Source organism: Sarcophilus harrisii, chromosome 2 (genome assembly GCF_902635505.1).
Source record: "Sarcophilus harrisii chromosome 2, mSarHar1.11, whole genome shotgun sequence".
NCBI classification, from domain to species: domain Eukaryota; kingdom Metazoa; phylum Chordata; class Mammalia; order Dasyuromorphia; family Dasyuridae; genus Sarcophilus; species Sarcophilus harrisii.
In genome coordinates this window covers 650,329,611-650,342,537 of record NC_045427.1, presented here as the reverse complement: position 1 = coordinate 650,342,537, position 12,927 = coordinate 650,329,611, and the positions used below count along the sequence as shown (strand labels likewise).

The following is a 12,927-nucleotide window of genomic DNA, read 5'->3' as shown; positions in this document are numbered from 1 at the left end:
CTGGAGGCCTGAGTTCAAGTTCTGACTTTGACAAATATTGGCTGTATGTATGTCTCTTACAGGCTCCAGGAAATTCTCTAAGATTATTTGTAGAGACTTGCACTGGTAGGAGTATATCAATGAAATCAGACTTAGTCATTAGCCTTTAATCTATTATTATATATGATTTTAATATCTGTTATCATTATTGGCTTGAAAAACTGATATTAAGAACCCAGTTATTAAACATAGCTACAGTTATTGCTGTAGAAAAACAGAAAACCTTTGGTTTCTGAATAGAATAAATGTGGAGGAAGAAGGCAACGTGTGTGCTGTGCTTGCTCTCTGTGTGTTTGTGTCAGTCAAAATTTGACTTTTAATGACAGTTCTTATCAGGGATTATTTTTTGATAGTGGTTTGTTCAGAATTCGATTCAATTTATTTCAATAAACATTTAAGTGAAGACATTGATATAACTAGTGCCTAATGGTTCCAGCCACAGTCAACAGAGGTCAAACACCTTTATTAAGGGTAAATTATCTGAAATAGTTCTCTTGGGACTGATCCAATACTTTTGGGACCAATGTGTTATCACAAACCCTGAGAGCAATGGCTTGCTTTCAGGATTGTCATACTTTCTCTGAAGCAGCCTAGAAAAGCATGAGATCCTGGCATCTGGGTTAAAATACATTTCCTTTTGTTATTGGTCTGAAGTTTCAACTTATTGCCTTGAATTTGGGGTTGGATAATGCCCATTCTTTCTTGTGTTTAGGTCTGAAGTCTTTTCTTCTTGACCTCTCTCCCAACAAGCCCCATGTTGTTATCCCTTTTGGCACAGCAAAACTTTTGGGGGGTAAACTATTGAAGCTGATTGGAGAAGCTCCTTTGGGTTCTTGTACACATGTCTGTATGGACACACAGGCAAATGCAAACTTGAGCAGTGCTTAACTCGATTTCCTTTTTGTCCCAATGACTAATTGCTCTTCATAAAATCTCCTTAATTCAAGTTTCCTGTTAATTATTGAATGTGGGTAAAATGTTTATTTTGAGGATTATTAATTGGAATCAGTTGACTGGACTTTTGCAGTCTCTTTCATAGTTTCTACAATTTTATTGGTTACTTTAGAATTCATAAACCAATAGAAATAATATAGTTTAATACCTAGTTAGAAAGAATAAATAGTTTTTTTTTTAAAAAGGTTGCTTCTTAGATATGATGCCTTAAGTGTTTTGATTCCTCATTGGCTCAATGTCCTGGAGATATCCTTTCCCCCAACCTGTGCTGTTCCAAATTGTCTCTCTCAATTGAATCTTGGTTCCTGTATTTTGAGACATTGCTTCTTCCTGCAATTGAATTTGTCTTTAAAAAGTTGACTAGAGGATCTTTATTGCTTGCCTCAGGTACATTTTATGTCCTGTATTCAGGGAGTAAGAAATACTAGATTTAACCTTGCACATAACTACATTCTATTGGCCAGGCCAATAAACCCTGAGAACTAAATAGCCCCAAGGTGACTATTTTGTCTTACTACACAACCTATTTAGTGTTAAACTAACCCAGAGTGTAAAAGACAAGAGATGGGAGGTATATTGTTTGTCATTTTAGTGATATATATTGTAGGTGCTTGCAGAAAAAATTGTTGAATTTATATAGATCTATAGTTGTCAAACTTTTGTTCTCAGTAACTTTATATTTTATTGAGGATCTGTCCAATGTGTTTTTCTTTATGTGGGTTGTATTTATAAATATTTATCATATTAAAAATGGAAACTAATTTTGAATTTGTAGATCCTCTAAAAAAGGGTTTCAGATACCCTAGGATTATCTGGGTCATACTTTGAGAAGCAGTGATCCAGATGAAATGATTTTCCATGTTTCCTAGTTATTTGAAACTATATCCAAATGGCAACACAGATTTTTCAACGCCATAGAATGGTAAGCTGTAGTCCTCTGATTCTTTGTTCATTTTCAACATGGTCATAAAATTATAGGATTATATATCAAGACTTGTAAGGGAGCCCAGGGACCATTTTATTCAATCGCTTCATTTTATAATTGAAAAACTGGTGAACATTGTGAGATAAATTTTGAGATACAGTATGGAATAATGGGTAGAATGGTAGGCAACAGGCAACATGCATTTATTAATCACTTAATATGTACCAGCACCGTGCTAAATGCTGAGGTCATAAATAAAAATGAAAAGAAAGGCAGTCTCTGCTGTCTGTGAGTGATAGGACATTAAAAGAAGCTAAAAAGGTCAGGATGAAGAGGAATTAGCAATGAAAAGTACCTATTTGAGTTAATGATAGCAAAGTCCAGAAATTTGGTTAGTTTGAGTCTATCCTCAAAATGAAAGTCTTATAACGGAACTCACCAGTGGGAGAAAGACTTTGAATTCAGAGAGTCAGGGAAATTTGTATTCGCATTAAACTTTTGACACTTAGTGAGTGTATGACCTTGGGCAAATAAGTTAATCTCTCTGAGCCTCAGTTTCCCCAAATGAAAAGCCTGGACTTGAGAACTCAGAACAGTGACCCTAATTCTTCTAGTGCCAAATCCTCTTAGCCTGTATAATCTTAATGTATTTTTGTTCAGAATTATTTTTAGTAGTTCATATCCCTGGAATAAAAAAATCCAGAAGTTAAAATTAGTCTATTATAAACTTATTACTCAGATGCATATTTATGTCACCTAAGTAGAAAGAAAATCAGTCATAATGCTTTTGCTGCTACATAGCAGGTGCTTAATAAATGCTTGCTTGCTTGATTTATCCCAGATTGATTTTGCTTAAAAAAATTTTTTTTTGAAATTCACTGGATACTTAATACATTACAGGATGCTATTTGAATCTGATCATTTTCACTGGCCGCTGCCTAAGAGCCATGGTTGACCATACCCATAAGTCTTTTCTTTCTGTGTCACAGGTCCAAGGATCTTATCAAAGAAGCCATTCTTGATAATGACTTCATGAAGAACCTAGAGCTGTCCCAGATCCAGGAAATTGTGGATTGTATGTATCCTGTGGAGTATGGCAAAGACAGCTGCATCATCAAAGAAGGCGATGTGGGCTCCCTAGTGTACGTCATGGAAGGTAGGGGTCATGATGCCAGTTTCTATGATATTCAAATGTGGGGGTTTTGCATCTTATCAGCCGGCACCTGGACTGAAGTGTGTTCCAGGGAACAGTTCCAGATTCTCATTCAATTGTTGGGAAACAATTTCAAAAGAGGTGAAATGCTACTTAGATACGGTGACTGGCTGATTGCATGGGGGCGGATCCATGTGGAAAATTAATGCGAATCTGCTACCAATTCACATGTGTGGAGAGGGCAGCATTTTGCAAGGGAAGATGGCTCTAGATCAAGTAGGATGATGGACACAACAATATCCAATAATTGAGTAGTCCTGGGGAAGATACGCGTGATGTAATGAGGGGCTGGACAGATGTTGAGTACCATGGATGTTTGTCATCAAATAACCAAAACGCTTCTCCCTCTACTTTTATATTTTAATGTAGAGACTTCTATATGCTTCATGCAAACAAAAATAAAAGACGCAACAGCCACTTTTGCTATTTTTAATTGTACAATTGGGGCAGGGAGACCAAGTTGGATGGTAATATAACATCTGGCTGATGTGACTGAGCAACAGATGTTTGTTACCAGGTATCCTTGAAGGTCTTGGACTTGAGAAAGAACAGATAGTGAAGAAACTGTTTCCAAAAATAGAGGCTTGGTAAATTAAAAATAACAATCATGACAAAACCAGTAACAAATCTTAGAATTTTAGAATTGCTACCTTTCTTTCATGTCTTTGAAGAAAGACTGCCCAGGACATAGTGGCCAGCTGGACAATCCCGTCCACAAATCCCTTTGCAAAAAAACTTTTCTTTTAAAAAGCCTCATTAAGTGGTGGTGATTCACTCTCAAGAATGACTCAGGACAGTAATTCCCACAGATCTGTACCTCCTTAGTAGGCAGACTGGGGAATGAGAAAGAGTTCAGATGTAATAAGAAGCAGAAGGGAAAGGATTCTTTAATTTAGATCAAAGATCTATGGGACCAGGTAATCTGAGTTTCAGAACTCTGCTTTATAGGCAACTTTTTAGGATGTATAATGTTACCTAAACCTTAATTAACAGGATAAACCTGTTGTATTAGGTACATAATCATAAAAATTGCCATTGTACTAAAAACAGTTTGGGAAAATAATACCTCACTTTTTTTGTATTGCATATTTCTTTAGAAAACAAAGTTTCTCCCTCCTTTTTTAAATCTAAAAAATACTGTTTTTCTTTAAACTATAACAATTTTAGTTTAAACTATTAAACTAAACTATTCTTTAATAGTCATGTTAGCTTGTTGATATATCCAGTAAATAATGATTAAGTATGCCAAAGCTTAGTTTAGTAAAATTAAATTATTTTGATAGAAAGAAAAAATGAACAGATGTGACATTTTCAAAATGGTATTTTTGATGGAGCAATAGCATGGCACAATGGGTAGAGTGGGGGGACTTGAAGTCAGGAAGTCCTGCTTTCAAGTCCTGCCTGTGATTCTTAATGACTTTGTGATCCTCAGGAAGCCATTCCACTGGGCATGAGGACTGAGATCTGCTAGATAGAGGCATTTCCCATTGTGATGGGTTCACTGATCATTTGACTATGCAGCAATCAAGCGTCCATCAACATTCAGTAATTAGATTAGACACATTTGTTTTGTCAAGTCTACCAGATGACTGCATAGCTTGAAGCTGAATCTGACATTGACCTTAAATTTTATGGAACTCTATTGGCTAATCTCTGCTAATATTCCTTGTCAAATGATTTCTTTTAAGTCTCTGCCATTTGCAATTTTAGTAAGATTTAATTGAAGAAATCTTACATTGTGTAATTAGTTTTATATCCACACAATTTCAAAACTCATTTGGAAAATGTTCTTATTATGGGATTTCTTGGATTTCATTTCTGACTATTCATAGTCACAACCAGTGCTTGAAAACGACTAATCAATAAGTCCAAGAGAATCTTTCATCTATTTCTGTGTTCATAAATTCATTTATCTATTCATTTGTTTATTTGTGATTCAACACAATGCTGCTACGTGTTTAGATAGGGGAATCTCTCTGATTACTCTAGGCTGCCACCATTTTTAATGAAGAGGTTGGTTCATAAGATATATGTCTGAGTTGATATTAGCACATAAAGTGGGGTGCTCTGTTGTTTTAATCACTTCAAAAGTCAGTCTATGACAAATTCTAGAGAAAAGTCATTGCTAATTTTTAATGTTTCCTGAGAGAGAGAGAGAGAGAGAGAGAGAGAGAGAGAGAGAGAGAGAGAGAGAAAGAGAAAGTGATCACTAATTTGGTCTAGTGGTACTAAAATTTTGTCTTAATAAAAGAAAGTCCATTTTGACTTAGTATTTTAAAGGGAATTTAAAAAAAATATTCTTTTATGTGGATTTAATAAGGAGTGCCAAATTGCATCAATATAGTGTTATCTAACAAATTTTTGCTTTTTAAAATAGATGATTTAACTTTAATTAGTACCTTGAAATCCTGGCCTAAATGATAAGTATAATCATGTTGTTTATATAAAGATGGATTCTGGTTTGGAAATGTCTTCAGCCTAGCTTCTCTTTCACTGACAGCATAAAGGTAAACCTCACTCCTCCTCCTGGCTTATTATCACTATTCAGCCTGAGTGAAGTCAGAATCTAATAGAATTGATTCATTCAGATTGTTATAGAATCTTTAGAAGTTTCTTGTATTCATTATAGTAACTAGTTGTGCAAAACTCATTTTCTGAATATTTTCTTGGTGTTTCATTGACTATTTGTGTCTTGGCTTCCTTGTGCAGTCAGGTACAAAAAGTTTTCTCCCCTTACCCTTTTCACCAAAACTTTCCTTTCCTCCAACTCCCCAAAGAAGAGCAATCTTATTCAAAGCCTTTCAACTCTTTGCTGCTTTATGATACATTTTAGATGGAAGTACTGTTGTGTCTCCCATTTGGGAAGATAATGTTTGCTCAAAAATTTTCTATTCACAAAATTCAATTGTTTTCCTTAGTTCAAGAACTCCAGATTTATAATCAAATCCAAAATCAACTGATTTAGTTTGAAAAAAGAAGTCTTATGCTAATAGTTTCAAGTCTCCAAACTTTAATTCCAGTGGTAGCTATAGGCTCTAAAAGTATATCCATTCCTTTCTAGTCCCATAATTTGCTGATCTAAAAGAATAGGCCGTTGACTCAATTTCATTCACAAATAGAAATCTTTTCACGACTCTGACTTGCTACTGCCTTCCTGGAGAATATTGTGTTTTTCCAAGCCCAAGATTGATTAATCATCGAGCTCTCATCAAATTTCCTCTTTGTTTTGGAAGTTTTAGCTGTTTCCTTATTCATTATTGGAAGCTTTTTTTCTCCCACATTTTGAGATCACCGATGGCATAGCATTTATTGACTCAGTGAATGCAGTTTGTTAATACAGGGTCCATCTGCTTGTTATTTTTCAGTTCATATCCAATATACCTACCGTGTGACATTTCCTACTTCAAATACTATTGTTTTTTTTTAACTCATTTTCTAATTAAACGATATAGTGTGCACCGATACTCAGGGATTTCATATCAAATTGGGATGCAGTGATGCTCTTGCCCATGTCAGTTGGTATTCCAAACCCTACCTGAGGGTGTCAGGGAATTGAATGCATTTTAATATGAATTAGATGTCTGAATAAATTTAATATGAGAACCCCAGCATTTTATTTTCTAGAAGCAGGTGGTACATTTTGGCCTTGTGGGGTTTTCCTGTTAATAGAAAAACTATCTTTAGAAATCTTGAAAGACAAATGTATTTGGAAAGATTTTTGTTGCTGTTGTGATCAGTGAGTTCTGTTCCCTCTTATTATGTATGTGTTTGTGTGTGTGTGTGTATATGTGTATATATATGTGTGTATGTGTCTATATATATATAGACACATACATACTCACATATATATTATGGTATATGTTAAAAAAAAACAAGCCTAATTGATAAGAGAAGTTTCTCAAAATTTCTTGAAGACAGAGTGAGTGTCTGTTTTTACCTTTGCATTTAGTCCTGTGCCTATTCCCAAGTGTCTTGCTTATTATAGGTGCTAAATAAATAATTCTTTCTTTGAGTTGAATTGAATGAAATGAAAACATTGACTTTCTTGAAATTCCCTACTTCAGGGGAGAGCACACAATTATAGGAGAGGAACACATCCAGAAGTTATCAACACATCCAGAAAGTCCCCAGGGCCAAGACACAACCTTTCATCACAAACATTGATGGGAATTCTTGTAAATCTCTACTTGGAGGTACCTAGGAAGTACAATGGACAAAGTGCCTGCAATTAGACTGGTCTTAGACATTTATTGAGCTGATTACAGCTCCTGAGCAAATTATTTCATCTCTGTCTGCCTCAGTTTCTTCAATTGTAAAATGAGGTTAATAATAGCATCTATTTCCCAGGAGAGTTGTGAGAATCAAATGAGATCACATTTATAAAAGTGTTTATCAGTATCTGTCACATAGCACATGCTTAATAAATGCTTATTTCCTTCCTTTCTCCTTTTCCTTCCATGCTTGATCCCTTCTTCCTTCTTCCAAATGTCCTGCTGGCAGAGTGATGTTCTGTGTGAAAAACACAAAAAGTGAAGCTAATCAAAAAATGCTAGTACCTCCTTCCCTACACAAACACACACACACACACACACACACACACACACACACCCCTCTAACCCTAAAGAGCACATGGGTTCTGACACTTTGTGAACACCATTTGAATTTTCTAAGAAAATGATTGAGCTGGTTCCAAATCTTAGAGTGGAAATAAGACTTTTAAGTCCCTTTTAAGAAGTCTCTTAAGAAATCCAACCAATGTAATTTACCCAGCACAGACTATCTGACCCAAACGCAGTCCAGTCTAATAATTGCATGCTCATCATGTCCAAGGTTAGAAGGAATGCTGTGTACTGGCTAGAGGGACAGGCTTAGAAAGAGAAATTCTGTACATTGCAATCCCTAATCATTTTTTGAGTGCCTGCTAAAACAAAACCCAAAACCTAACAAAAACACAAACAAGACTTCTGTGTTCTGTCTCTGACACACACTGGCTTAGTGATTGTGTAACCTGTTAGCGTTCCAGGCAACTCTCTGGTTTTAAGTCCCCATTCAGATATTGATCTGCTTGGGGAAGGAAGTTAATTCACTATAGTTTTCTCACTGATAACAGTAGGGAATCACAGGCCAATTTAAGTTAAAGTCTGGAAAAGAGAAATAGGCTCTCTCTGGAGGTGAGAGCATGGCTTCTCTTTCCTTGAAGGTCTTCAAAAAGCAGCTGGACCACTGCTTGTCAGGGTGGTTATTGGGAGATCCATACTTTGGTTTAGGCTGGATTCTAGCCTTTCTAAGTCTGAGGTTCTGTGATTATACAAATCCCCAATGGGCTAGAAATGGACTAGAATACCAGACTACCTTCCAGCCAAGGAAGTCAGTGACAAAACTAGGGAAGAATTTGGAACACAGCTCAGCTGGAAGGGCTAGCCCTCACTCCCATTCTTGCCAGCCAAAAGTTGTACTTGGTGTAAGATATTGGTCTATGGCCAGTTTCTGCCATACTACTTTCCAATTTTTGGGAACCTCCGTATGTCCTTGACAGGATTTTCCTAGTATAGAAGGAAAATAGATTTAGAAACTGACTTAGAATTCTTAGGAAGAATCACTGAATCCTATTCAAAGCTGTACAGGATCCCAGAGGTAAATTGATCCATTGCTTCCTTTTGTAGATGAGGAAACTTGAGATCTAGAAAGTTTAAATCACTTACCTAAAATCACCAGAGTTTAACTCAGCTTTCAAACCCTTTTGGGGTGGCCACAGACTAAGGCTTGAGCTGCCCTTCAGAATGGTAAGACACCTTTTGGCATAAGCTAGAGTGCTTCTTTTGTATTTGAGGAGTAGATTTGATTGACTTGGGTTCATCTGTATGCTGGAACAAAATGATGAAAATGATTAATGACCAAAGGAAGTGTCACAACGCTTTCTTTTTCTCAAACTCTCGTAAGGGAAAAAGAAAATCTTTTTTCCCACTTGATAATAGATGCATGCTATATAAATGTGTAAGTGAAGAAGGGGCAAAGTCAGGCCAAACTAAGCAAAATAAGCCTGTGAACTAATGCACCTAATTTTAAAATAACATCCAAGTTGATTCACTCAAAGAGCTGTTGCCTTCTTCAAAAAAGCCACTTTGAAACTGAATTGGCTTTTCCTAGAAACACTACCATGACTTGAATCCTCTTTAAGAATCTTTAGATTGAAGAAGGGTTGACTGAAGGAAAGATATTGGTAAACTGGGAAATGTCCACAGGAGACTGACCAAGATGGCAAAGAGCCTTGAGTTCATCTCATAAAAATATTAGTAGGAGGAACTTGGAATATTTAGCCTGGATAAGAGAAAACTTTGTCAGAATAAAACTGTTCCCTTTAAGGTTCATCTCATGGAAGAAGGATTCAATGTGTTCTACTTTGTCCTCTACTTTGTCCTCCTACTTTGTCCTTTGAATCAAGATCAGATCCAGGAAGGCACAAATAAAAACATTTAAGCTTGATGTCTTCTCAGTGATCATCAGAGCATGATGTTCTAGATATGTTCTGTCCTGGGAAGAATACAATAAGACCATGGCCTTCTTGGCCCTTGAAGTGATGTTCTGGAAGTCAGCCTAAGATTCCATTTTCGTTTTTAGTTGCCACATTACCCTCTTGACCACGTGGAGCTTGTCGTCCCTTACAATGTTTAGATCTTTTTCAGATAGTTGTCAACCAATTAGACCTTGGCTGTCTCACCAGGGTTTGGCCATCCAAGCAGGCCTTGGTCTTCTACCGTCTTGACTATTAAGTCAGTTCTTTTTTTATCCCAATTGCATTTCATTTTATTAGATTCAGTTTGGCGTACTATGTTGATTCTCCCAGTAGATTGTGAGCTCCTGGAGAGCCTTTCTTTGAATCCTTAGTCTTTAAGGATGAACTTGGCACATAATTGGCATTTAATAAGGGCTCATTGATTGATTTATTACACAGTATAACTTGTGTGGGAAATGATGAGGTACTGAGATAAACATGAAGGCAATGCTGAAATTTAAATATCTCTTCATTTTTATAAAAAAAATTACTATTTAGAGTCTTTAATGGGCTTGCCAATGATTATTCTGGGGGATAGAACTGCATATGCTTTTAATATCTTTCTCTGTGATGAGAGATCGAGGAATGTTTAATATTTGTTCTGGCTCTTTGTCAAGCTGAGGGGTAGGGAGGAGATACTTTGGAAGCAGATGAAGTAGTCTTGTGGGAGAGCTGTTACAACAGGCCATCTCACTTGGCCCCAGTCTTTAAGAGTACGAAGTCACTGTTAGAAATATCCCATGACTCCTCAGTTTCAGATAGGCAAAACATTTTTTTTAAGCCCCATCATGATTACTGAGGCTTTGATTTCAGGTTTTTTTTTTTTTTTCGCTGACTTCCTTCTGCAACATTTTTCTCCGACGGATTGCTAATGAAAACCAGTCTCTTTTCAGTGGACTGCAAGTTCAAAGTAAATCACAGTGTGAGCTGGCGCCTATTGTGATCCTATCTCCCATTGGTCCAAGATTATCAAGGTATTAAGCTGTGTTCCATTGTATTTGGCTCTGGGATAGCCACATAGAAAGTACTGGGTCAGGTCTGGGGTTACTGTTTGGGAAGGCCATTGAGAATAGTGGGTGAAGCCAGACTGGTGAAGGGCCTCAAAGTCAAACAGGAATGGATAGTCTAGAGAAGATAAATATCAGGGAACATGATAACTTCCTTTAAATATTCCAAGGACTATAATATAACCCCCTTCATTTTTCTTTCCTTTTTTCTCTTCTTTTCTTCTATACTAGGATTTGTATGAGCATCTTTTTCTTTCTCTCTCTCTTTCTCTCTCTCTCTTTCTCAGTCAGTACATATGAGCATGTAAAATAAAAGTAAAATAAATAAATCTATATATTAAATAAAAAATAAAATAAAATCATCTTCCCCCCCAAAAAAACCCCAAAAAACCTTTAACCAAATAGCCATCGAAGGAAGGCATTTTATTTAACTCAGGCTTGGAGCTGCAGTCAGGGAAATAGGTACTTCAAATTAGGCCTGATTTAATACAGGGACTATAGAACTGGTCTATTAGAGATTAGGGTCAAAGAGTTGGTAGTACATCCCATCCAGAAGTGCAGTTATCTGCATGAACCACCTTAAAACCCATATATCTGCAGCCATTGCCTTGCTTCTTTAAACCAGGCTTGGAGCCTCAATCCTGAGTCTGTGTAGCCTGAGCCTCCAGAATCCAGGCCTCTAATTCCAGAGGAAGCTAAACTGCTTATCTTTAGAGCCCCTGCCCTGGGGCCCATCCTGGGGGTGATCCTTCAGAGGATCAAGTGAAATATTTGTAAAGTCTTTAGCAATTTAATAAATACTCCTTTCTTTCCTATAATCTTTTGACTGGCCCAAATATCAGACCATGCTTTACGTTCTTATTCCAGTCATTTAACCATTTCTCTGTTGCCCTGAGCCATCTTCCTCTCCCTTTCCCTCACTTTTTTGCCTGGCCATCATTCCCCTATATAATAACTGTTAATATTTATTTAGAGAGCTTTACAAGCAATATCCTTACATTTATTTATTATTATTATTTATTATTACTATAGTATTATTATTACTATTTACAGATAAGAAAACAGAAACAGACTGTAGTTAGGTGAAATGACTAGGGCTAAACAATTCATAAAAGTCTGAGGCCAGATTTCAGTTCAAGTCTTCTTGATCCCAAGCATCGCTCTATTTATGGTACCGCTTAATTGGATATAAGTGATTTTTATGTGTAGAATATATATGTAAGAATACATGTAATTTATACGTGCAATATATAATTTATATGTGTAATTTACATATGAAATGTGTAATTAATATGGAACGTGTAATATATAATCACTTATCATAGTATCTGGTTCGTAGAAAGCCCTTAATTATTTGGCAGAACTGAGAAAGATATTAAGACTTCTTATTTGACTCAGTTAAATTATTGAAGGCAGAAAACATTTAATGCTTCTTTTTCTTTCATTTGGGGTAGCTGGGTTCTGCACTGGACAGTATGCCAGACCAGGGGTCAGGAAGATTTGGTTACCTGAGTTAAAATTTGTCCTCAGACACTTACTAGCTGTGTGATTGGACAAGTCACTTAACTTTGTTTGCCTCAGTTACCTTGTCTGTAAAATGAGCTAAAGAATGAAATGGCAAACTACTCCAATATTTTTCTCTCTCCCCTCCTCCCAAAATGAAATAGGGCCATGAAGAGTCAGACACTGCTGAAATGACTCAACAGCAATGGGGCTCATTCATTTATTTATGCACTAATTCTTCCATCCATCCATCCATCCATCCATTCATCCATCCATCCAAATGGGAGAGAGTAGAATTGTTCTCTCTCTCTCTAGATTGCTGAACAAGGATGTGTGGGAGCTGCAATGAGGCATATTTAGGCTTAAGAAAGAGAAACTTCCTAAAATTGTTGTTCATTCATTTTTAAGGCTCCAACCCTTTCACCCCCTTTTGGAGTGTAAATGACCAAACTCTTAGGACAAGGATTTTTGGTTTACTTTCATCTTCTTTTTTCATAGTTAGTGAGGATGAGATCCCAGTACCTCAGAAGGATCTCCAAAACTCTTGGATGGAAACTGAAGTGGTTTATTCTTTCCTTCTCCTGCTCATTTTATAGATGAGGAAACTGAGGTAAACAGGGTGAAATAACTTGTCCAGAGTCACACATTACTAAATGGCTAAAGTCAGATTTGAAGCAAGATTTTGCCCACTCTATACCTGGAATTTTTTCTACTACACCACCTACCTGCCTCC

At 36.5% G+C, this 12,927-nt stretch overlaps 1 protein-coding gene across 2 annotated transcripts in view; it reads left to right on the top strand.

Moving 5' to 3' along the window:
* The window catches only part of PRKG1 (protein kinase cGMP-dependent 1), a 1,288,902-nt gene that overhangs the window by 183,686 nt on the left and 1,092,289 nt on the right, over positions 1-12,927 (top strand). For both annotated transcript variants that reach the window (XM_031949481.1, XM_031949480.1), the window contains exon 2: positions 2,908-3,074. In XM_031949481.1, the coding sequence (XP_031805341.1) occupies positions 2,908-3,074 (167 nt within the window). The remainder of the gene's footprint in view (positions 1-2,907; positions 3,075-12,927) is intronic.